Genomic DNA, 26,684 nt, shown 5'->3' with positions numbered 1-26,684 from the left:
AGATTTTAGTTAGCCAGCAGAGAACAAGGCAAAAAAAAAAAAGAAAAAAAAAAGACAAAACAAGGTCCCAAAACCTCCTGCTTTGAAGATTCAAGCAAAGGAATTTTCTCGATTTCACACACAAAACACTTGTTCAGTTGGGTGAATGTGTTCTCCTCGGGCTACATGAACAGTGGAAACCTGAGCCGATACGCCACCCATCAAAGATAACGTGTTTCTGATGACAGTAAAAACAAAGTGAGGCACCGCCATGATCCCCGATGTGGGTCAGGCACGTCGACGCCGCCGTCCCAGTGTCAACGTTTGATTTGGGGCTTTTCGATGGGGCTGAAATCAACAAACGCTGTTGTAAGAAGAACATGTATTCGTGGTTCCCCGGTTGGCCCCTTCATTTATTTAAATATTGTATTTCCAGGACACCAGCCCAACTGCATCCTAACCAACAGTCACAAACAGAGACTTCGAGCCGGAGCCACTTCACCCTAAAACATGGCTCCCTTGGCCTAATACTGATCATATACATAATATATAGTAACGCTTAAATATATTTATGTAGAAATGTATTTTCAGATATAAACAAACAGCCCAATTCCAAACCATACAAAATATTTGAAATGCTTTTTTTCTCTGTCAGAAGTAGCAGCTAGTGTGAAGTGTGTCAGAGGAATTAAAGAGGAAGTCACACCAGCAAACCAACGGTTGGATATTCACGCTAAAACCAGATCACACAACATTTCCACAGCTAGACAGCCTAACATTCAAGTTCAGTAACAAACGCCTGTCCCCTTAAGAAGCAGCGATGAGAGTGTTAGAGTTCAGCTTTAAGTGTGTGTGTTACCTGAACAGCTGAGCGGAGCAGACGCTCTCAGTGAAGTTATGGGAATGAAACTCAGTCCAACTCAAGACTCATGGAAATCACAACCATGTTAGTAAACACAAGCCCTATGTACAGACGTCGAGACCTAACTTGACCAGAGTCACACCACTGAATGAGCGAATTCACAACAGATTCAGCCTCCGAGTATTGTGAGCCCTCTTGTGGCCAAAGAAGGAAACACAAGCTGAGGCGCAGTGAGTGAGAGGAGCAGAGAACTCCCAGAGAAAGCACGTGGCTGGAAGTTAAAACTGTGCGTTTATGAGCCTCAGCACGACCAATTTAGAAGATTTGCACTTGATGTTTAGAAGCTGGGAGAGAGAAAAATGGTAAGGCCATATTACTGGATGCTGCAAAAAGCAGCTAGTCAAGTAATTTTCCATGAATCATGCAAACGACGCTCTGCCCACTGGGGGGAAAAAAAAAATCCTGACAAAGCAGAATGTTTCCTCCATTAGTTCACAAGATGTATAATTCACACATTCTAATGTGCACCTGTCCTGGAATATTCTCGTACAGGAGAAGGAAAAATACTAAACGTATGATAATAATTACATTAACAAAGAAGCCACAATTAATAAATTACAACAATGCACTCCGGACAACGAAAAAACTCTTAAAAAACATCATCAAAACTCGACACGAAATTGGAAGAAGGAAGTTAACAGAAGAGAAAGAGGAAAGAGGCCGAGAGTGAGCAAACGCACGGAAGGAACACGCTGAATTTCCCTGAAGTATAACATTGTTTCATTTTATAGCTTTAATATAGTCGTTTCCTCGCGGCGTGGCGTGCACTCAGGGTTGTCTTTCCACTTCACCTCATGAGGAAGAGGAGGAGGAGGAGGAGGAGGAGGAGGAGGAGGAGGAGGAAGCTGTCTGGAACTGACAGAGGATTTAAGGAGCTCAGCTGGACAGGAACTTCAGGAGTGCAACAGTAGAAGGCTACTCAGCGGCGGCCACGGCATCAAATCTCTGCGATGGCAAAAACAGAAAGCTGTTAGTGTTTAACGTACATGATCTCAGCTGGGAGGCCGTGCGGCTCCCGCCTCACCTGACATGGCTTCTAAAGGTTGATTGGAGGGATGCAGTGCGTTGATGGGGGATTCCTTGTCTTCGAAGGCTACTTTGGTCCCGTCGGAGTTTCCGTCACAGTTGATCAAGACTTGATTACAGTCCTCGGCCTCGATGAGGGGCCGGGTCTTCGGGTGGGCGTTGACGTCGATGAGCTCCTCGAAGCTCCACTGGGTGGATTTCCCGTTGAGGCTCGAGACCAAACCCACCTTGGAGGAATCGTGCTCGTTCACGAACTCGGAACCCTCCACGAGACGCTCTTTGGGAGTTGGACTAGAGACAGAGAAGAGAAACACTGAAAATGTTATTAAAGTGTTTTTTTTAAATTGGTAAAATAATTCTTCTAACGGCACAAAAAAAAGTGATGGAAAAAAATTCTCAAGGTGGATTTGAATCACACGTCAATGAACAATCAAAAGGTCAAAACTAAAAGTAATTTGCTTCTATTCCATAATCCGAGACAAAGTAACTCAAAGAAAACATAGAAAATCACAACACAAATATATCATTTCATTTCTTGAAGACTTCTGATCCTCGGGGCATTGTTTTCTACACAAACACATTTGCCTTTGAGAAAAAGACAAAGTTGTGTTAATCTTCTATTTGTGTTGTCAGTGGAATTTTAAACACGACCCAACAGAAGTGGGTTATCCGAGGTTAATGGTTTCACTCCTGATTTATATTCTGAGCTAGCTTCCTGTCAGCAGTGATCAGCAGGCTGTGTGTGGGTTTCATTTGTCTTCATACTCGTACCTTCCTGCCTGACTGTCGTCTGGACTCGTGCCGTTGTTATTCTCCTTGTCGTCCGTCTCTGATTTGCCGTTCACGCTGCCCAAAGACTCCTCCTGTGCCACCGCGGGGTCGCCGGAGGACAGATCACATTCCTCTCTGTATGCCACCATGTCTGCTTCGTCACAATTGTCTATGGAAAAACAGCCCAAGGTCACAGGTCACGGAGAGACTTATTCAAATTTACACAAACCAACCACTCATGTAAAGCGGATGTAAACAGTGAAAAGCTGGACAACACTGACCTGCAGCTTCACAGTTTATCGGGTCCTCTCCATCATCCTCAATGTCCTGCTTATCGTCGTCTCTCTGCATGGAGAGAAAGACCAGCATGACGACAACAACAAAACAAAAACAAAAACAAAAACAAGCATCATCACGCATGAATGCTAATTCTCACCTTTAAGTCGCCTTGATCCCCTTTTCTGGTTCTCTTCATTATCTCTTCAATTCTCTGAAGAAGAGGGAAAATAATTTCAATACTCATTTGTAACGCTAAAATTCAATCACATAAAAATTGTGAACTTGGATTTCTGTGACTAAATCTTGATGCAGCCACTCTGCAAAAAAACAAAGTTCAACTTCTTTCCTCCAGTCTGACAAACCTATTTAGCCCACAGGTCACATACAGCACTGTTTTATCTCACTGGGCCACGATCATAAAATGACACCAGAGAGGAGAGAAACAACATCCTGAATGTTCTTAATAAAACCTCCTGGGAAGAACCTGAAACTTCTGAATCACTGTGATCTGAAACCCTCTCTTTTAAAGTATCTTCAGACTAATGTTCTGCCAAATTTCTCATGGACTTCTAAAGTCTTTTCATCAACTCTAAGGACTGAATGTTAAAGTAGTTAATTTTCAATGTAACATCTGAATTCAGACACTGGATGGGGGGCTCTGTCTAGAGAGAGAAGGGGAAGTGGCAGTGCTTACAGGTGGATCTCAGATTTCCTGAATATTTAATCTTAAAAACCTGCAAACTACAGAGAGTGAGAGAAAACAGAAGAAGAAAAGGAGCCATCTGGCCGTCATACCTTCTTTCTCTGCATTCGCTCCTCCTGGTTCTGCTGCATTATGCGATCTCTCTCCTGGCGGACTCTCTCCGCCTCCTCCTGGGCCTTGGCCTCAGCCTCCTCCCGCTCCTTCTGGAGTTCGGCTTGTTTCAGCGCTTCCACTTCTGCCAGCCTCACCTTCTCCTCCTCTGCCAAACGAGCGTCTTCCTCTTCTTTCATTTTCCTTTCCTCCGCGAGCTTCTTCTCTTCCTCCAGACGTTTCAGTCGGGCCTCCTCGGCTAAACGCTTCTCTTCTTCTTTCCTCAACCTGAAATAAAGACAAATTAGAAACTAAGAAAACATGATGTGCAATCAATTACATGAAGAAGTTTAGCGATCACATCAAACATTCCCATTTAGAATAGAATAAAATATCCTTATCAGTGGAAAAAGTACAATAGAGACAAATGCAATCTTAAATGTGTACTGATGGCACATAAATCTAAGAACCTATTATAAAAGCATGGCCAAGTGTCTCCACACTGACAAACATAGTATCACAATGTCAATAATTTTTTACTTTGTGTGCGTCTTTATATAGGTGCGTATGGCCATTGCCAATAACATCTGAAAGGTTTAGGATTCCATCAATAATGCATCATAACAATAAACATTCCTTTTATCTTTGTACATTTCAGAACTGGAACTTTCACTGCCTGTAAAAGTACTTCAACCAAAGAAGCACAACTGTGCTTCCATCAAATAAACAATGTGAGTGCTTTTTTTGCTAACTGTGACTCAACCAACAAGGAAAAAGAAACGGTGCTCATTTTTCAGTGCCAGTGATCGTACTTCTCCTCCTCCTCCTTCTGCACCCTCAGCTGCTCCTCTTTCTCCTTCTGCTCTCGCATCAGTCTTCGGTTTTCCGCCAGGATCTTGGCAGCCTCGGCAGCTGAGTTAGTGCCCGCCGTGGCCTTTGCGTCTGACAGGCAGAAAGACAAATAGAGGAGATAAGTTTAGCACTCTCGGCTCGGTGTCACACATTTATCAAAGCGGCGCTGACCCGAGGGCTCGGCATCAGGCCCTTCATGGGAAACTCGAGCATGAGTAAACTCAGGGGAGAGAGGTCGCGATTGGTGGAGGAGGATAGCCGTGACGGAGGAAGACAAAAGCATAATAGAAAAGAAAATGGTCTGATACAGTGTTGTGTAACTTTCACATGATCTCGCCTTTGAAAAGTCATTGACACCATTCTCCTGGAGAATCCACATGGAGCCCAGTACATTACTCCCTGCACTCTAAAGTCTCATTACACTTCAATAAAAATTGCTAATATTTGTTGTCAGAACAATCATAATATCATAATAAAAGTCTAATCTGTATGTTCAAACACTGACACAATTTTATGGCAGCTCTAAAGCCACCAATTTGCCATGCAGACAAGATAACGGCCTTGTGTGTTCTATATGTGTTCTTGCAGAACACTAGTTTCTCCAGCAGGTGGCAGAAGCAGCAAAACTCCAGATCCGTGACAGGATGCGAGGCCAGCTGGGACTTCTTAATAGGTCTGCTGCTCTACTGAGATTTATAGCAACCAAAGCCGCTGCCATGCCAGTTTACAACGTTCAGACGAGCACCGTTCTGTTTGCTGTTGGGCTGTAAAAACTGATATTACGTGTTATCTTCAAATCAAACTGACTGCTTGCAAAAGTAGAGCTAAACCATGAACACAAGGGATGTATTTTAATCTCACTCGAGGTAAATTGATGCAAAAAAGTCATGGGATTCATAAGGCACAGGTATTACAGGGAATATGATTTGCTGAAAGTGGCTGCATGTCTACACGCTGCGGTAAAAACAAATCAGTTCTGAAAAACATTGATACTTTGATCATCTGCGTTTGTTTGCACTGTGATTTCTGCTCACCCTCTTTCTCTTTGGTCTTGGTGGGCTCGGAGGACTGTGGAGTGGTAGCTTGGACAGGAAACATGTCCTTAGACTTGGAGTCTCTTTTCCGTAACATGGGCGGCCCAGTCGGAGTGAGAGACGGTTTCTGGATGGGCGGGGGCTTGTTAGATGTGGACTGTGGAGATGGGGGGCGCTGTTTCATTCCACCTGGTGATGGTGGGCGCATCTTGGAACTGGACCTGTCAAGAGGGAAGTGTGAGCTTATTTCTGATTATGGTAAATTGAAATACGCCTTTTTGTATTGAATGAAGCAGTGCGGTGTTTTACTTGGCTGCTCCAGGCGAAGGGGTCCTCTTTGGAGATGGATTGGGGGCCGGGGACGGAGAGCGGTTGCGCACCAGCGTAGAGGAAGGGGAGGCGGGACGTTGCCCACCCGGTGATGATAACCGTTTCTCTTTCTGCAGGACCACACAGACAGGGAAGTAATGCAGAACCACTGACTTAAAACAGTTGGCAAATCACTAAAATAAGTCTTTGTCATGAATATGACCATGTCATAAACTTGCATAGCTGATGCATTCAATTAGAAAATCGAGGAAAAAGAAAAACTAAGCCTAAAATCAAATGTAATCCAAATCTACAGTATCTAGTAGGAGAAAAAAATGTACTCACTCAAAATTATTTTGTATATAAAATACTGTCTCGTCTTGCACATGTGATCACGCCCTCTAATGCTCTCTTTTGTAACAACAAAAGAGCAGGTATTCTTCAAAAGCTCCGCGAGTAGAAACATATATTTTATCTGGATGTTTTCAATTTGCTTCATCTCTTTTTGCACACATAAGCTTGCCGTCCCAATTCTACAAGGACTCTTATCAAAACAAGTACAACTCCGATCACATCTGTCTTTCTCTGCATCTTTTAGTTTGAATGGCACATGACGGTGATAAAAGGTTTCGATTGATCTCTCTCTAAGGTTGATGAGCTAAGTTTAGTACGGTAAACAGGACAGATCACACCAAGGTCAACGGCTCAGACACAAATATCCACTGTACTGCACACCTGAAACTATGTGAACGGATTACTGAGGGAAACAAAAAGAAGGGAAAACTATTTCCTATCAATGAAAGAAACTGTTCTTGTTTTTGGTGCTGGTTCTGTGAAGAGTAAATAAAAATAGCAATTTTCTGTTTATAGGAGTATATGATTTTAACAAGAAAAGAATATTGAGAGTCAGTGTTTGGACTGGAGTTTTGCAAAGACACACAAGCAGACTTAAGATGCCTCAATACGAAGCAGGAATAGGTAAAAAACTGAAAAAACAGTTCCTATGACATTAAATCTATACAAAATGACATGGACTGATAAAGCTGCCCGACTCATTGAGCATTGCAGATGAATTTAACCTACAGGCCACAAAACCTCTGATTCAGGATCATGAAGTCTTGAATTTCAATCATCTCTAAACCAGAGTGCGCTTTAGATATCGGGCGTATGAGTCTGGGTGGGGTCTGCTTTACATGGCCTGATCTGGGCAGAGTCGGCCCACTATGGATTTCTTTGTTTCATGCAATGACAATAAAGCCTTTCATAGTCAGAGAGGAGGACAGTCAGGTTATGAGAGAGAGCTCAGCTCTATACGCCACCGAGCGAGAGCAGAGATGTGACTGATAATCAGGTGCACAATAAAAGATTAAATTAAGTTATATTCAACTTACAAAGGTCAGAGAACAGCTGCAGGAACTATATTTCCCTATGGTTACCATCCTGCAGAGATACTTTGACAGGCAAATGCAGCAGGATACTTGGGTGTAAATCAGTCTTAGTTGGCCTCTGAGCCATTTGAAACACTTTCAACGTTTTCAAGTCGACCTTTTTTATCCAGGACCCTCTCAAAAAGTCTCGCCCACCAACTATGTTTATGTTTTCAAAAGATGTAGCAAGTTCCCATTTAAAATGGAATAAAACGATACCACTGCGAGCTCATAAAAGTGGTTTTAAAAACTCTGCCTTGTAGTGTCTGCATGATTAAATTTTGTCATCTTAAAATGTGCATTTTCAAGAATTATTGATAAATTTAAATCATTTATGCTCACAGATCAGCACACAACAGCTCCATGGTCTCACGCCCGCTCTGTCATCTCTTTGTATTTTGAATACAGACACAATCAGATGTACCATCACATCCAGGCTGCTCTTATCAGCTGGGCCGACCTAACTCACAGCAATGTAAACTAATCCTGCATGATCTTATTACATTCAGACTGAGATCAACAGTTCAAGTTACTCAAACATACTTTATTAATTTTATTGAAGTCCATTTCGAACAGTTTCCTTTTGTGGGCCGCAGGAGTTAGTCGCAACAACGCGAAGAGGGTTTTCTCACCAGTGAAGGGTCGAGGGCTCCGTCGGCCGACACGGACGTGGTCATGCCGCTCTTTTGTCGGTCGATGCTGCGGCTGCGCACCGGACCACGCGGTGGGTGCAGGGGGCTGGCCGAGGCTGAGCGAGGACACAGGTGACACTCTGGTAAAGGACACAGTCATCGCAGGAGCAGGGGGGCACAACCAATGGGAGGAGTGAGAAGCAACCGAGTTGGGCAGCAAAGCAGCGAAGAGCCAGAAGAGAGAATAACAAGGGGGGGGGGGGGGGGGGAAGAGATCGGGGAGGGTAGTGGAGGGGATGGTGGCAGATGATTGTTGAAAGAGAGGAGAGTGGTTATGTAAGGGGACAAGAGCACAAAAAAAGCCAGTTGTTAGACATAGCACTTTATGTCAGCAATAGCTTGACTTCATAAGCTTTGGCTTGGCTGCAATCACTGCGGATATGACAAGCAAAGAAAATAAACAAACAATATCACACCCCAAAAAAGTAAAAACACTCCACAAGTACCAAGCTTCTGCAGGCAACACACCCAAACACTTAGCACCACATTACATAAAAACTACCACCAACAACAGAAACACAGCACACACACACACACGTCACACAGACTTATTAGTACAATCAACACAGTGAATGCTCATATTGTGATCTCTTGCACTCTGTACTGATTAGTCATTAAATCCGTCGTACTGCAGCATCCAGATTAAACAGGAAACCTGGTGTCATTTAAAGATTATCAGAGTATATAAACAGGAGCAACTTCTCTGAAATGCTGTCTTAAAGTAACTGTAATGTATGATGGCCTGAAAGCACTGTCTTTAGCAGCGAGTTTAAATTTAGCCTGAAGAGGAAATAGTGCCCTTCCCCTGGCTTGCTGTGTCAGATTGAGAGATTAACCGTCGTAATCCCAAGACGTGGACAACTCTCCCTGCAACAGCCTGGCCGCAGAAGTCTTCTGTAATTCATTCTGACTGCGTGCCGAGCAGCGGCCGCCACAATGAAATTCAACCAGTCATGAGCCGTCACTGCTTCCACTAATGGGGATGAGTCATGTTTCTACTGGGGCTATACTGAGCAGGAGATCTATAGCCGCTAATGGCTTTGTAATGGCTGTTCAATAAACAACATAACCCAAAACTGATGCCGGGTGTACGGTGTCAGCTTTGAGATGTGCTTCCATTTGGTTATATGTACTGTAGGTCATTAATGTCACAGAGGGTCCAATAAAGAAACTGTTCATATAACATGCGAAGCACTGAAGTGAGCCAATGAGAGCAAAGGAAAAAAAAAAAAGAACCAGTTTCAGAAGAGAATTTCACAAAAAGCCATCACAAAATTTGACTTGTGTGACTTTGAGAGCCTATAGAGTCCCCGGCACTCGCTGCCAGAACACACGGGACAGCACAACAGTCTCATTCTGACGTAACCAGAACCAATAGGTAAGCAGCTTAAGCGTAAATCTCCCAGCATGGACTCTGAGGCTCCTCAGATGCTGAAAAAAATGCTCCTGGCCAGGACTGCCCTGCTCAGCTCGGCTCAGCGCACAACAGCCAATTGTGTTTAGATGCGAGGGCGCATGTGAACCGAAACCCGTGTGTGTGTGCATCAATATTCCACTGAGTAACTGTGTTCTCTCACATGAGTGTACTTTGCAGCAAAATCATTACAGCACATACATAAACAGCTGATCGCGACAACAGAGGCTTTTAAAACGAGAGGAGCCGAGAACAGGCTTCTGCAAATCCACCACCAAGACGCCACCGCTCCTTTCCACAAGCAAAGCAGTCTGCAGCACGGCACTGGGATTAACTCATCTAATGAAGTGACACTGAGGGTAACTGGATGGACTTTCTAGCGGTGAAATCAGGGCTGCAGAATGGAGGACCGGGGTCCGTGTTGAGCCATCCCTCCTCCCTTGTCAGGGTCTCCTAAGTGGAGGTTACCTGGAGCAATTGTTCCTTCAGCGGACAGGGCGGCGGCGCTCTTGCTCCTAGCTAGTGAGGCCTGGGTGGGGGTGAGCAGGCGACTAAGGATCTCTCCTTCCACAGTACTGACCGGTGGCCTGCGAGCTACACGGCCGAAAAATCACCGGAGAACAGCAGAGGAGGACAAAAAGGCCAAGAAGGAAAGAGGAGTGGATGAAAATGGGAAATGGAGGCAAAAGAAAGGTCACCATGTGATTTTACAGGACAGAATTAACATACAGAACCAAAGGTCATGTCTCCATAATCTTACATGGGTCCTTTTTAACAGTGATTACCCTTTTAATTTCAAACAGTATTCAATATGAGGAATACAATAAAAAAAAACAGCAAGTCAAGGGCACCATGGAAAACTACTGAGACAGATAAAAGACCCGATTGTCTGGGAATTGAAGATCAGGTAAAACAGATATCCAAGTAGACAATAAGGTCTAATCAATGGTTCCTTGAGGAAGGTGCGCTGACGGGGAAATAAGCCATTAATGAATTTCAAGGACAGCAAAGAAATACTATTGGGGGTGAAGATGACAAGTGAAACAGACGGGATTAAAATGATGGGTCAAGTGATGGTGAGGCAGAAGCCGTCTTCAGCTTCCGCTGTGAAATGCTGCCAACTGACAAGATATAAAACTGATCAAATTTCACATCTTATAAAAGACGAGGCTGACAGAGGCTCCTCGTGTAATTTGGTAGTCAGTGCTGACCAAATGCATTTTCCACAGCAGAAACAAACACGGCTTACCCCCAGGAAATGAAGAATTCAAAATTCCCCATTCAGACTACAAAGGAGATATTGTACCACAGGAGGAGTTTAAGAGCTCATTGACTGATTCGGCCACATGTCCCTCAACACTCGCTCCTCATAAGGACATGTCGACTCATTCCCTTTAAAACCCCTCACTGAGATGACATCTGCTGCCGACAGACTTGGTTTCAGTTCACTGTTGAGTGCCAGCCTACGGTGAATGGCAGAGCGGCTTGCTGCTATGCATCTAGAAAGGAAAAGTACGTTTCTCAGATCTGTGGTTACGGAGTTAACTTTGCGTATATTAACTGAGGTTAAATAATGGTTTAATTTTGTAGGCATGAAATGCTTCTTTGTGAATGTGTTACATTATTACAGGGGTTAACGACACACAACATACAAGTTTACATGACAGGAACAGGGTTACAGTTGCTGCTGCACGATGTAGCTAAAAGACAAACAAAAGCATTTGTGGTTAATGGCACAAGAGTGAGGTGCTGGGGTCACGCCTGCGCTCTGGGGCCGCGGTGGCAGGATGGCACTGACACACACCACACTGAAGCACGAGTGACTGAAATCCAACAGAGACGTCATCTTCCAGGGAATAAACAATCAACGCTTTGTGACAGGAAAACAATACACTGTGTTAATGCTGTCAGGCCACAGAACAAAACCTGTGTTGACATATAAAAAGAAAACAAATAAGGTTAATACAGAATCAGCAGTCAGTGAGAAACATGGCACGGTTCAGGGTGTAGTGGGATCTGCAAGATTCAGACAGCACAAAGGTTAAAGCGCTCATTGAAGGAGCTGCGTTCCAATAAATCACAAAGAAGAAATTTGCAGCTGAAGGGCGAATGGAACAAATGGAGAACGTGCTTGTTGGAGAGCATTAATGAATAGAGAATAAATGCAGTAAGATTAGATGGCCAGCTAGTGAACATCCTTAAGCTCCCCGACACTGAATCGAGATGAATGAAGATTTTAGGCCAGATAATTCTCAGCAAAAAGACAGTGAAACAAGTGCATTGAGAATGAGGAAGCCTTTTCAACATCAGAGCCACATGCTTGTTATTCACAGAGGAAGGCCTCGGCAACGCATGCTGATTGTTCATGCTAGCCACCTTGATCATCCGTTGTCCCCTTATCAGGCTTGGCAGGGGTTTGTCCTCTGCCCACACTTACTCGCGTGAGGGAGGAACTTCTCGTCTTGACGGAGCTGCCTACAAATACGAAAGTGCAGTTATAGATCAGGAGGCAGGCACAGGGGGGAGTGGGAGTCATGTGCGCTCCATTTGGCTTGATGCGAGTCACCAGGTTAGCGCTGAATGGGCTCACCCCACTTCCAAAGATGATTTTTGCAGAACAGGAGAAGCGTTTTAATTGCAAGCTACCCGATTTCCTCTAAAACAGAGTCGATTTAACAAGCAGCAGCAGTAGCTTGTCGTGTGAAAGCCTTGAGAGGGACAGCAGCGAATGTATAACGTGACAGATCACATACTGCACACCATCTTTGTTATGAAAGCGTCATGTGGGATGGAGAGGGGATCTTTTGCACCTGTCGGTTGCTTTTTGCCGTCTTCCTTACTGGCCTGAGCAGCGTTGCCATTGCTAGGCAACCGGTTACAAGAGGAACTCCTCGGCTTAACACCTGAGAGACAATGATGAAACACTCATTGATAATATTACATCACACTCTCGCACAAGGATATGAGGATAAATCTGTAATTATATTAAAAATGACAACGTGCTCATGCTGTCAGAGGGGAAAATTGATATGACAGTGCATAAAATCTGTAAAAAAACTCATTCAGCCCACTGAATTTGATTTTATATTTTTTGAACAATGCTCAAAATATTGTTTAAAGAATAGAACTCATTATTTATAAGAGTAGAAAAGAAACAGGATATATACATGTGGCAATTAAAGGACCATGACATTTTGAAACTTCGTTATGCACTGAACGCATTTAAGTGTGTCCTCTTGAACCAGAGACATGCTTTTACCAACACCACAGTGGTCCTGTGAACTTGTGTTACAATCTAAACAGAGGTTAGTTTTCAGTTTATGTTAAAAGATTTTAATTGGGAAAGGCTCGTTTCAGCTCATCTGGAAAGCTTACATATACCCACATTATCACATAAACACAGTCACGTGGTTAATGACATAATATCATCTTAAACATTCGGTTGGGAAACACAGCAGGGAAGTGCAGGAGGGGTAGGAGGAGGAGGAGGAGGAGGAGGAGGAGGAGGAGGAGGAGGAGGAGGGTGGGGACTGAGGGAAGCGAGGAGGGAGGGGAGGGGAGGAGACTTACGTTTGTCAGGTGATTTGATGAGGGTGGCAGAGGAGGAGGAAAGGCGTTTGCTGATACCAGCCTCAGACGGCTGTTTCAGGTTCATGGTGGATGTGGAACGCTTGTCCACTAGGAGGGAGGAGGAGAGACAGACAAGGGAGGCGGGATTTACACAGGAGGCTAAGCAGCGAAGGAGGGAAACTGGGTGCACACCAGGGAGTACAAAGTCCTGCTAAAATGATCCAATTTATTCATTATGTGCTTTGTTGTTTCCAAAAATTAACAACTGAGTGATAACTGAATACCTAACCTGACATAGTCAGTGTACTTTTAAAGCCAGAAAATGTGGTTAGTAAACAGATGCTGATGATGTGCCTCTCCGAAGAGGAGAGCATCAACAACATCACACTGTCCGTGCCAGATAAATATGAGCTCTCTATTCAATACCATTCAAGTCAGCTTCCATGCAGAGTAACCCATGTGACTTGAAAGTGCATGACAATAGGGCTGGGCAATATCCACTCGAAACCTGGATTGTGTTCAAAACGCTCTTGCTTTTGCTATTAAAACAAGATAAACGAAACCTATAACAGTTTTAAATCATTCATCGAATTGCGAATTCATTTTTCAATATCATCGCTTTACAGAAAGGGGGGGGAAAAAAAAAAAAACGTACAGGCTTCAACATTTCAATAAATGTTTCCAAAAATTGTACAGGGAGTCATGTTTGCTAACAAAATGAGATCACTTGACTGAAACTAATTCCATGTCCCTTCACGCTTTCACAAACGTTGCTGCTTTTCTGTTAGGTTGTGTATTTGCTGAGCCTTCAACAGCTTCATTTCGGTACACCAGCGCTTCCTAGAGTGCATCTCTGTCTACTTGTTTTTCCCAACACAGGGATGTTTTCCACTGTCCTCGTGGTCTCGAGCAGATCATGTGCTGTTGGTGCACATGTGAACATTAACAAAGGCTGCAAGCTCACACTGACAATTCCTGGTTGTTCAGGATAGTGAGTTCTGATTATTTGCTCAATTTGAAAGGCAAAATGAAGGCATCACTAAGGTAGTCTAAATAAAACAACTTTTTGGCAGAACATATCCACGTGTACAGAGGTAATGTTAAATCCATTCATTGGATTCTGGTGCCCAGCCCCATGAAACTGTGCGGTGAAAAAGCCCAATTCTAGATAATGGCCCAAAGCACTTCAGAACAAAGGCTCCCGTGCAACAATGGTTAGTGAAACGCTGCCAGTTAGAGTGGTAGAGGGGAAGGTGGGAGATGCTGGGAGTGCCGATGGAGGGAAAGAAGGTAACCAGCTATCTGTAGTGCCAGTGCCAGTCCATGCTGGGTTGCTGTATTGGTGAGCAAAATATCAACAGATGAAAAAAACCTTGTCGATTCCTTGGTGGCTTTTCTGGCGAGGCAGGAGAGATAACTATAGTTACTGGAGATGAAGCCCTGGCATCAGAATCTCCTGTGGGAAAAGACAGCTCTCAGGGAGGAGCACTAAAACACAAGCAGGTGAGGGAGGTTTCGTCTCCATGCAAGGAAAGACGACACGAAGCGGTGAAACCTGGCGGGAAGCCATCATCCTCTGCCTGACACCGTCTGCCTCGAGTCACAACACACAGGCGAGCAAGAGTCTGTGGTGACCAGCGAAATGACAGACTGCTCTTTGTATTTCTGTCTCGATAACCATGATCTGGGTGTAAAGCATGTATCGCAGTTTCAGAGAGAAGAGGAAAAACAAATTAACTCCTCAGTAGATTCTGAGTGAGACTAGCCTTTAACTCCCAACCATGGTAAGATAAGTTAATGTTGTGAACTTATCTGCATGTCGTCTTGACGAAAAGCAATATACTTATGAAATAACCATAAAACAGATCTGCTTTTTTCTCCCTGCTACAGCAAGCACACTATCAAAAGATGAGGACGAGCCTTTTTACCTCGCTGAGTGTCTGAATCTGGGGACTGTCCTCCCCAAGACCATCTTTTCTGCCTTTGCTCCACTCGCTGGCTCCGTTCCAAAGTTCTCCTCATCACTGCCTCATAGTGCTCCTGGAGCAAATAACAGAGAAATGCAAGTCATTTAGGGAACTCGCATTTACCACAGTCTCAATTGCACTACATACTCAATTAAACATTGAAAATTAGCATTTCAAAACATGTGGTTTAATGCAAATGACATTTCTTTCAGAAAAATTGTGCCTCCCTCAGAGTTGCAGCTACCTTTTCCTCTTCCTGCTTCTGCTTCCTCTTTTCCTCCACAGCCAGTCGTTTCTGCTCCTCCTTCTTTCGCTGTTCTTCGACCTTTTTCTGACGCTCCTCCATCTGACGCTCCACCTGAAGCTTGGCTTTGCGCTCCCGCTCCATGATCTGAGATTCTCGCAACGCTAAATCAACAGGAACGCCGTGCAGAGATAAAAGGAGGAAAAGTTAGTTCAACTTCTTTCTACATGTGGAATTATGTCTTCAAGTGAAGCCTATAAATAGTGGGAAATAAGAACTTCAATTAATAATAAATCTATATTACTCATCAATTAGTCATGTTTTTTTCTTAAATTTTGAAAAAAGAGCAAAAATACAATAACAATTTTGAAAATTTAATTTATGATGTGACAAACTGACATCACATGTCATTTCTAAACAGATAAACATTTATCTTTATGACAAAAATCAAGAAATGTTTGAGCAATTATTCAGCAGACAATTATTCAACAATCAGAATTCCCTTCAACTTATCACATCTCTTCATTGGCCAAAGTAGTTTGATGGACTTTAGGATCACCATCTCACCCTGCTGTTTCTCTGCTTCCTCTCGCCTCTCCTTCGCCACTCTCAGTCGGTCGTCTATTCGAAGCGAAGCTCCGTCAATGACTGCAAGCATCAGTGTGTATAATATAAACATGTGCAGCATAAACAGAGAACACGAAGGGCATTATAGAGAGAGCACTGACACAAAGGCTTTGCAGGAGGCAGGCAGATGTGTGCATGTGACTGCCATTAATGAGCTTTGTCATCTGTTACAGTGATAAGATGATGACCGGGGCTAGGCCGCAGTAAGCCACACTGAGCGGGTGGAAGTGTATCGCATTGCATCTAATAGCTCAGATTATGCGACACAATGACGGGGTTGACAGGGCAATATCTGTGAGAACCAAGTGGTTTCTGTGTCAAGGTGTGGTGTCATTTACCTGGCCTACACCCCTGAGGTTTAGCTGCTGTGTTGGCTGTAGGTCCTGGGCTGTTCCCTGACAAGCTGCGCCGCTCCTCTGCTTGTGCCTGTGCAGCAGCAGCTGTATGGAAGAGAAAATTCAAGACACCGCTTACACACAGTATCAAACACTGACTGCGTCATGTTTGCCACAGCAGGAATGTCAAATAATATTAGGGGAAACTTAAAGTTGGTTAAGTTTTTTTTTTTCCCCTCTGTGCTTTGCTCACTCCCCATCGAAATGCCAGCTCCAGAGAGATCCAACGGTTTTGAAGCTACTCAACAATCCAGCTATTCAGCTATCAGACATGACCGCCCGCTCATGGTCAGTCCTACAGCCAGTCATACACTGCTCTTTGTGACAGGCTAGGAAGGCGCTGACTGCTGCCAGAGACACTAGATTCCGACCACTGCAAGCCTCCTAGTACGCAGCCAGAATGAACATGGTGTGTTATATTTCAGGCTTTCAAAATTCAATCAAACGCACAGGACAATTTTCCACTCAGACACAATCACTGCTACACTGTCAGGAGTGCATGAAGTTCATACACACACACTACTGCAGTGACACAAATAATCTGTAATGGCAGCAAGCAAATCATCGTTTTCCATTGTACAAAACACTACAGACATTTTCTTCAAACACAGGCGCGTCAAAATTGTGGTCGAGAGATACAAGGTCAGGAAGGAAGGAAGCATTGAGGAAATGATCAAGCTTTATTTGCCTTGAAACCAGTCCTTTCTCCGGTTTCTTTCCTTCTCGTTAGTGTCTATTCAGCATTACAGATCTGCTGACAAGGAGCAAAACGATCGGCAGTCCTGTGATAGTCACACTATTGATTAATTCTTCTAAATGTGCTCTGGAAGTCTCTCACCCACTCCACTACTGCCATTTGGAATCAAACATTCAATTTTATTTAGAAGAATATTTTGAGCACATTTATACAACATTTATGAGGAGGATGAGTCACATGTGACAGTACGTATCGAATCCTGAACCATCATAGCAGATGATGCATAACTGTGCTGAGACGTTTTGGTCCTGCATGGAAATAAACCAAATCAACACCACTGCATTACAACCAGAGAGCAAAGTAACACTGAAAAGCTGTTAGTGAAACACATGACACCAACAGGATCTTTGTCTTTCAGGTCCTTATAGAAGAATAGTTGCTAGTACTTTAAATACTCCTGAATGCCAGTTATTATATCTTTATATTTCTGTTTTTTGTGTCTTTAATATTGTTGCCATTTGCTGGCATAGTAACAAAACACTTTGCACGGTAACTGTACAGGAAATCAGTCATACTGAGCCCTTCATAAAAGCAAACTACAGTTCTCATGGCCTGCTCTCTGTATGGAATTCAATGCTACAATCCACTACCTTGTTACTGAAAACCAGAAAATGTAATGGGTGGTTGTGTCAATGGCAGACTGAGTGGTAAGCTTTGTTTACTAAGGCAGATTACTAAGTACGCTGTGTTCACATCACATGTCTGAACCAAAGTGAAATGTACTTTATGGCAGATGAGACGAAGACATGTTAAAGCCAACAGGCAATCATGTTGACATATTGGGATTACCAGAGCCTGGACATAGATGACAGGGTGAGCAGCCATGAACCGATTCTCAGTCATATACTGCAGCACTGATGCTCTACAGCCAAAGGAGCTTATAAAAGGTCAAAGTCTGCAGATATTTCACAGGTCATTTCACTATCGCTGACTTTTTCAGGTCCACTGTAAAAATGTGAGCCGAGTCCAAACAAATACATACGTAAACAAGACAGAAACATCTTGAAACAGTCACCAGACCCATCAATCAATAGCTATTTCCAATTAAATGTACACACACTGACCATTTAATCAATTATCACCATAAAAATTGCCACAAAGTCAACAAGGATGCAAGGATTAGCTCACTGGCTTCACATGGTTTGTTGTGTTTTGTCAACAGTATTCTATAGTGCACAATATATCACACCATCAGCACACAGTACAGACTCAGAGATATAGACATTTTGGTGTGGTGACGCACTGACAACACATTCACCTTTGCATCTGGGAAAACAGACGGAGCTACTTCGTTGCTAATGAGCCAAGCTTATATCAAACAAACAGTGGACTCGATAAAAGAGCTGATTCATCAATGAAGACAGAGAAAAATTCTTCTTTGTGAGAGTGTAGATTTAAAGATAACCTGTGGTTGGATGGATGCATGTATATATAATGTGTTTTCAACATCAGAATCACAATTTTGGTTCAAAGTGAAAAGCATCTGTGTCAGAAGCTTCTTAAAATGCAGGATTTTCATGAAATCACAACAATATTTACAGTGAGAGATTGCTGTGACATTCATAAGCTCAGGACAGGTTTTACACGTCGTGCTATCTGATGTTAGAAAACCACATATTTAGCCTTTTAGTTGGATGTAAAACCAGACCAAAAAAAAAGCAAACAGGTTGAGTAGGTTGCAGCTGTTGAGCTTAACAATTCAGACTACTTATGCAAATCATGCCTCGCTGAAGTATTTTGTTTAATACACCTCCCTATTGCCATCAAGAGTTCAGTAAATTTCAGGGTTTCACGGTCATCTTGGTCCTGGAGTGATAAGAGAAAGTATGAAAATAACAATCAGAAACAACATGGACATTTTATAAAACTCCTATGTAAGACACATCGGTGTGTAGATAGATTTGAGCACTTTTGAAGCAGTGGAAAAGATAGGGTTTTCTCACAAGATCTCAAGAGGGCCAGGTGTCCTCCTGCAAAGAAAAGAGCCAATCAGAGGAGCCGTTTCACATCACTTCATCACTATGGAGATCTGCACACATTAACATACATCACCACAGCCAGATGAATCAATCTGGCCTCATCTTGAAGATATAAGAAGAACAAAACACCTGGCAATTAACTCAGTGGGCAATAATACATCAGACTGATTAACAGCTTTCTGATGGGCAGAAATGTTGCCTTACAGACGGCAGTGGGAAACCAGTTCCCTATAATCATCATGTTGTTATCAATTTATCAGTCATATGAAAAGCAAACTGCAGCAACCCGCAAAAAAGGTGCTCAGAAAATAAAGTTCAAGTTAAAGCTTAATCAGACACATTTTTATGTTTATTGAGCATTACGTTGTATTCTATCCTGTTGGTAATACTTCGAGTCTGACATGTATAAACAGTACTGTTACTGCTATGTGTTTCAGTACACTGGCTACCTGTTCAGGTTAGAGCAGACTTTAAGGTGCTGCTGACATACAAAATTGTAAATAGAACTGCTCCATCATAACGGGTGATCCAATATGCCCCCACTCGTGTACTGTGCTCCCAGGGGACTGGGCTTCAGTAGGTCACAAAGATCCTTAAAAAGATGGACGGGGAACAGGCTTTTTCTTTCTGTGTGCCGACATTATGGAGCAGGATACCCGTCTTTTTATTGTTTTAGCATGTTTGTTTTTATACGTTTAATTGTTGATGCTTTTAGTGCCTGTTTTTTAATCCTGATGTAACAGCACTTTGATTGAAAGCGCTTTATAAATAAAACGATTATTATTACAGTGCTGTATTATTAGAATGAATGCTAAAACGAAAGAAATAGAAAAACATCCTGAGTGTATCAGATATACTGATTGGCTGAAAACGGCTCGGCCTCGAGGCTGCAGGGTTATTATGGCTGCAGTAAAGACCACCGGGGGGGCGGGTAGTGATGACCCAGCTGTGCAGGCCAGACCAAACACAAAACAGGAAGCAGACCAGTCTAGATCACATCGCAACATTAGATCCTAGCAAAAGGCATTCCTCTATTAAACAAGAAAGACTGGGACATGTTTGACAACATTGGTGACGTGCACTGGTGGCATTGAGGGCAAATTGTAAAATGTGAGGAGGAGTTATTCAGTGGGCCAGTACTCTTTCATATGGTTCGTTCCTTATTGTGCCCTGCAGGATGGTACAATTAAGCAGCTTGTTGCACAGGAAATGTCTGCTCTGCTAAATATAAATTGGACAACCACTGGCACCGACTACTGAGACTATTCAAGGATGTTTACCTCAAACTAAACACCATCAAAGGTCAACACATCAAGAAAAACTTCAACCGCCAACTAGTTCAGTTTCATTTAGTGAGTAGCGATAGTGATGTTATGAGTAATATCATGAGCTGAGGGCACTGCCGATGCACACTCACAAACGTGCACACACATGCATGTACACACACTAAATCTTCTGTGGGATTATCAAGACTTGCTCATGCAAAGGTAAGCCTTGGCTATTTGTAGTGCTTGCAGGATAATGATGACACATCCCAGTTTGCCGAGTTGTTTCTGTGTTGACGTGTACCAATTTCTTGAAAGAAATTAACATAATTTCAAAATCAATGATATTCTACTTTCCATGCAAAAAAAAAAAAAAAAAAAAAATTTTTTACATGTCTTAATATTAGTTATTGACTCCAAAAACAATTGTAGATTTATACTGGGAATGATGAAAAGCAAAGAAATATGGAGTACATGTAAACACTGAATTTGGATGTATTCATTAACTGATTTGTACATGTAGTTGCAATCTTTGCTTGGAGTTCAGGTCTAATCATCCAATCCATACAGTGAAAATGCATCGCAGTATATCACTTGCATTCTGTTCGGCACAACTGAACACTGATGCATTCTGCGGTTTGAATAATAAGCAAATTAACACGGAAATCCAAGGACACACCTGGCCCTCTGTACACGCTGGAATTTAGATTAAATTTAGATTAGATTATTATTTTTTTTTTTAATTCTTCTTGTTTTTATGACAGTTTTTACTGTTCAGCACTTTTCGTTGTTATTATTAATACGAAAAGTGCTATATAAACAAAATTTGATTTGATTTGATTTAAATGGGAATTTAAAACTCAACTATCACATATTTCCGGTCACAACTGATGTATGGATTACATCCATCTGTAACAGGTACATCTGTAACTTTGAAATGATGTAAAATAAAAGAACAAAATAATTATTATACATGACGACACAGAGATGTGTCTGTGTGGTTCTCTGTCTGCTCTGTGATGGACAGGCGGTCTGTCCAAAGTTTACCCTGCCTTTGTTAGGAGGGACTGGCCCCAGCACTCCACGGCCCCAAACTAAATGAAGGGATGTTTAAGATGAATGGATGAAACACACATAATGTTTGAGGAAAAAAGTCACTCAGATGACTACAGCCACTCTCTATGCAAATTTGCATATTTTGCAAACCAAATTTTACATGTATGTGTGCACGGATATACACACACAATCATGCGAACACCGGCAGCAAAGAAAAGTTAACAGATTCAGGAAACTTTATAATTGTACTCCTTCTCTTGATACTCCTCCCGCTTTTAATTTTGCAGCAGTATTTTTTGAAGCAGAATAATCCAGATAGTGTTGCAGCACAACTTGCAGTGGTGTGATCTCCCCTCATAATAGCAGGGTTCATTTTCTCCTTTCTTACATTCTTGTGGAAATGAGTGTGCACTTGTGCAAAATTCCTAACATGATTTTATTATTGTGCTCTAACTGAAGGCTGAGCAGACCCAGAACATCATTCTCACAAAGCCAGGGTTCCTACACATCATTCTGAACTTGGTGAATATTTTCATACGACCACAGAATTGGGTGGATGTAAATTCCAGATTGAAACTCCTGAATGGAAAGTTCAGGGAAACAGGAAGAAGATCTGTGCAAAATATGGTCCAGTTGTTGCCAGGAGTAACAGATGCCTACACCCAAACGGGGTATGCAGAGAACTCCCTCTTACCCTAAAACACTTAAAAAAAAAAACAAAAAAAAAAACAGTCCAACTGCTGCTCCAGCCATAACAAACCATTCATTCATTCATGCCCGCAGATGCAAACACAGTAAACATCCATGTCTAAGTGTAGAAGGGGCCAACTGAGGCGTGGATGAAAAGCACTGATAGAAACTTTGCTGCTTCAGTTGGCCTGTATGGCACCATTTCCAAAAAGTCCCTTCAGCCTGACAAAACAGTTTGTAACACAGAACCAAATCCTTGTTATCGCAGCATCTAGACGTTTCATGAAAGGCAACTATCAGGGCTGTGTGTGTGACAGAGTCTGACCCTCCAGCTTTATCACAAATTCAGGTCAGACATTGTTATAGTTGCCCTCCCTGGAGAGTGCAGGGGGGTAATGCCATATGTCAACAAATAAGCATAACTGCCGACCAGCGTTGAATAGTGAAGGGAAGCTCACACTGTGGAAGACACATTCTGTGAAAATATGCTGCTAAAAGCAAAAGTCACTGAAGGGTGACAACACACACGCAGTGGATAAAGAGGCAGAAAATCTGTTTAGTTTCTGTTTTATGTCTAATTCCATCGAGTTGTGCTGCTATTGAGAGACAGTGTGGTTGACCGTTTTTTAAAGTAGATTTATTAACCATTCCAATATAATTTTGACTTAGAATTTAAATATTGTACTCGCTTATATATTAATATGGTCACATATGACACTTCAAATTTTGTTTTCAACAATGACAATAAAGACTATTCTGAATGTCACAAAATAATGTGATTAATTTTTGATCATATAAATACATAATCTACTTTCAACTACGGAGTTAGAGCCATTACCAGTACATTACGTTTACTTCTGTTATCAAAGCCTTGACGTATGTATTTAATGGTTAATGTACTTCATAATCTGAATCGACAAAGATTAGATTCTTATTTGCCTTGTTTTAAAATGTATTTGCTTGAATTCCTTGTAAAGTATTGGGAATTGCCTTGTGTCTGAATGAAACTACGAAAAAAATGGCCGGGCCTACATATACTGCCATAATATTAAAAATGTCTGGGTTTTTTTTAAAAAAATATTAGTTGGTTCCTGAATATAAATACCAGGAGAAAACGAGAAGACACTTTTAGATATTACTAATTGTGTGTAGCATCTTGTTTATTCCAACCAGGGCGAACAAGCTGCTTGTTGATGTGTGCTGTGAGCTCCAATCAGATCTCTGTCATCTTTAATTCAACAGACATGACAGCAGCGCCTTCCTGAACCTCCAGCTACAAAGCAGCTTCACTTACCAAAGCTTACAGAGTCAACCTGGCTACTGCAACACAATCACGCTGTGACATGTTGACATGAAACGAGTGAATACTTTGGTAAAGGAAAGCAAAGAGTGTCGACAGCGGTAAAAAAAAAAAAAGAAGCTGTCAGCCAAGCACGAAACAACTTCAGCTAAAGGCTAGCTCTTCACTTTGAGTGCACGTCAATTCCACTTTTCGTAAAAAGTTACCGGAGTAACTAAAAGTGTGACCTAATTTTGTTGAACTTTTAAAAGGAGAAAAGAAGTTGCAATTTTTCTAGGCTTATTGTCAGAATAAAAGCGGACAGTGTGCTAACGCTACTTTAGCCGGAGAAGCTGGCCGCGGTACACTCCGTTCAACCGGCCCGGCTCGCGGCGGGCTGCAGCCCCGCAAACATCACGAAGTGACACGGTCAGACACGATAGAACTCGCAAAAACACGGCCGCTAAAGTTTCCCTTACCCATCTGGGCTCGCAAGCCTTTGAGAGTCGTGGCTCCCTCCGCCATTTCTATGAAGTTTCTCTTCTGTTTTCTAACGCAGAGGCGCGCAACTCATCGCAGCCGGTGAGGACTAGGACGGCGCGCGGACGTGGACAACAGAGACAGGCTTAAAAAAAGTGAGATGGTTCACTCCGACTGACTCCCCGCGGCACAACAACCGAACCCTGCGCGGCTTCTTCTGCGTTCCCCTTGAGGCTGCTGTCAAACACTGGTTTGGTGCACTACCGCCACCAACCGGTAGATAAGAGATGGCGTTCTGGATCAGAGCTGTCAGTTCAGATCCGGATTTCATTTGGAGGACCGAACCAGTAGAAATCCATAATAATAACACGTCCTCAGAGAGCTTTCTGGGTTTTTTCCTTCTTTTTTCTAAGAAGAATAGATGGCAGGAGTTTGGTTCGTTTTCAGGCATCTCTCATGTGGAACCAGCTCCCAGTGAACAGTAGATAGGTTGGTACAGTCTCCACATTTAAGGTTAAACTTAAGAGTTTTCTGTTTTCTTTTCTGCTGGCAGCTAGAACTGCTTCAGGTCACCCTGATCCATTTTCAAGTGAAGCTGCAACAGGTTTGGACTGCTGGGAGACCTACTCTGAGCTTCTTTCCTTTCTCCCTCTGTTTTGCTATACATGTCAGTGTCACTACATTTCTCTCTCTTGTGATCTGAACCTCCTGCGTATGTCTGTTTGCTTGTTGTGCTCTGTCTCTGTCCTCTCCTCTCTCCTGCTATCCTTTAACCCCAACCAGAGAAGCACAAAGCCACCATTTTCAACCCTGGCTCTGAAGGTTTCTTCATCTTAAAGAGGAGACACTTAAGCTTGCTCAAGTGGAATTATTGGGTTTTAGTCTGTGAAAGTGCCTTGAAATGATTGTTTTATTTAGCACTACATGTAAAATTGAATAGAATTGTCTTCGAATTCAACAACTGCAAATGGTTCCCTTTGATTAATTGATTATCTTTTCACAAAAACCTTGCAATGAAACATAGTTTTTTAATTATTTTTTCCATAAGTGAAAATGGAGCAAAGTGAAAATAATCTCTTCCATTTGTGGCTTTTATTTTTTTTCCCTTTGAATTCTGTTGCTTTTAAAATGGCAAAAAATAACTTTCCTTTGAAGGCAGCACAGCATGGCTATCGAGCCTATCTAAAATGCAAGAAAGTGAAGGGTTTTCATGCTCTGCATAATGTGATTTCCTCCCACTATCCAAACCATGCATGTGAGGTTAGTTTGTGACCCTAACCTGTCTATAGGCTGCAATGTGAGTGAATGTGGTTGTTTGTCTCTCTGTTTGCCCTGTGTTGAATTAGTGACCTGTCCAGCATGGCTCTGCACTTTCTGCAACTTTCATCATGTATGTTTATACAAAATTCCAGTATGTCGCTTTGATACTATACTTTTTTCATGTCTCTGTAATTTTTCATTTCTCATTTGAACACATAAAACCAAAATCAAATCTGTTTTGTTTTTTTTTTGTTTGTTTGTTTGTTTTATTCAGATGCTGACATCAACTTGAAATCCACTGGCTTTACTGCTTCAACATAGGATATATAGCCAGGAGGATATCTGCATTAGGACACTCTCTGACAGTTCAGGTTTGGACTTGTTCTTTGTGAAGTTTATTTGTTCTCTGTGTGGAAGGGTTCAGTCTGGATATTATACACTCAGATGAGGTAAACTGTTGACTTGAAATTGCCTGGAGGATCGACTGTCTCTCTCTCTCTCTCTCTCTCTCTCTGTGCTTCCCATGTGATGGATCAGTGACCTGTCCAGGGCGCACACTGCCTTCCTCTATAGTCAGCTGGAGTCAGCCCCAGCCCTCCTGTGACTCTGAGTTGCATAAAGAGCTATAGAAGATTTATGCCTTTATAAAATGGGCAAAGTCACCACATGACCTATAACTTATCAACTAAAGGATCTGGGAACCTCACTTATTTGTTGCCATATATGGATTGCGTTGGTTATAGTCAATTTAATTGAAATGATCTTCCAAAATCAGCTTTTCCCCTTTTGTATAGTGATAATGTGATACCACAGTGTATATCATATAGCAGATTGCATACAGACAGGACGAACCATTGTGAAGGCTCTTGTTTTTATCATTTCAGTACAGCTTAATATTGTTATTCAGTGTTTCTTCTCTCTGATGTGATGGTAAGAACAGTTTATATTTCTGAGTTGAATCAATTTTGACGATCATGTGTGAGCGATCCTTCAGTGTGCATATAAACCAGAAGCATGCATATTCATAGAGGTTATGGGTGCTTATTAAGACAAAAACTAAAATCTGAAAATCTGTAGCTCTGCCATCTTCTTTATATTTACAAAATCAAACTGTTTTTTTTTTCTTAAGATGTCCTCTGTATATATTTAACAGGCTGTCTTTCCACTGTATATAAAATGATCCATTTCCATTGCCCAGTGTATTCTTCTCTCTTTTAAACTTCAATTTTTCACCTTATTAGAAAAAACGCACACGGATAAACATTTATTTCCCAAAGAAGTGGGTGCCAGACCTCCCTGCACCCTTGAATCATTCAGCCCATGAGTGAGTAGTGGCTCCTCTGCTTCATAGACGATAGAGGTGTTAGAAGAAAACCATGCATTGCATTTCCACTGACGACCATCTGCGCCCCCTAGTGTCCACAAGGTCTGTACTGCATGGTAATAAAGGTAAAGCTTCTTCACTTCACATAATGTCCAAAACAGTTATTTCAGTTTGATGTCAACACATAAAAGTTTAATCATGAATTCATAAGTTATATATAGAGTATATTTGTAAAGGTTTCTAACTTACTTAAAGTTATCAGTCGAATTAAAAAAAGAAAAGAAAAGAAAAGA

At 42.3% G+C, this 26,684-nt stretch overlaps 1 protein-coding gene across 10 annotated transcripts; it reads right to left on the bottom strand.

Annotated features, from left to right (window-relative positions):
• Positions 1 to 629: 629 nt before the first annotated feature.
• On the bottom strand, positions 630 to 24,011 carry map7d3 (MAP7 domain containing 3). 10 transcript variants are annotated; one of them, XM_030116107.1, is made up of 20 exons: positions 23,807 to 24,011; positions 16,245 to 16,346; positions 15,847 to 15,927; positions 15,280 to 15,443; positions 14,997 to 15,108; positions 14,441 to 14,524; positions 13,069 to 13,176; positions 12,309 to 12,401; positions 11,875 to 11,973; positions 9,967 to 10,092; positions 8,025 to 8,164; positions 5,966 to 6,096; positions 5,657 to 5,877; positions 4,583 to 4,712; positions 3,773 to 4,058; positions 3,135 to 3,188; positions 2,980 to 3,043; positions 2,699 to 2,867; positions 1,926 to 2,218; positions 630 to 1,846 (listed from the first exon to the last, which is right to left on the bottom strand). In XM_030116107.1, exons 1-20 carry the CDS (start codon positions 23,850 to 23,852, stop codon positions 1,839 to 1,841), a joined length of 2,511 nt encoding a protein of 836 aa, XP_029971967.1. In that variant the 5' UTR covers positions 23,853 to 24,011; the 3' UTR covers positions 630 to 1,838. The 10 variants fall into 10 exon arrangements, with proteins under 10 accessions (XP_029971967.1, XP_029971968.1, XP_029971970.1 ...); XM_030116108.1 differs by having other exon boundaries at positions 8,025 to 8,140; XM_030116110.1 differs by lacking the exon at positions 11,875 to 11,973.
• Between the last annotated feature and the right edge of the window lie 2,673 nt (positions 24,012 to 26,684).

Source organism: Salarias fasciatus, chromosome 2 (genome assembly GCF_902148845.1).
Source record: "Salarias fasciatus chromosome 2, fSalaFa1.1, whole genome shotgun sequence".
In the NCBI taxonomy this organism is placed as follows: domain Eukaryota; kingdom Metazoa; phylum Chordata; class Actinopteri; order Blenniiformes; family Blenniidae; genus Salarias; species Salarias fasciatus.
The sequence above is the reverse complement of the archived record's forward strand: the minus strand, read 5'-3'. Positions and strand labels throughout refer to the sequence as shown.

Bases quoted from the DNA above. Each gene is read 5' to 3' on its own strand.
- map7d3 (XM_030116107.1), bottom strand. From the start codon at position 23,852: ATGGCGGAGGGAGCCACGACTCTCAAAGGCTTGCGAGCCCAGATGG. The intron at 15,928-16,244 runs GTAAATGACACC...TGATGCTTGCAG, and splicing joins ACCTCAGGGGTGTAGGCCAG to TCATTGACGGAGCTTCGCTT. The intron at 15,444-15,846 runs GTGAGATGGTGA...CTGTTGATTTAG, and splicing joins GGAAGCAGAGAAACAGCAGG to CGTTGCGAGAATCTCAGATC.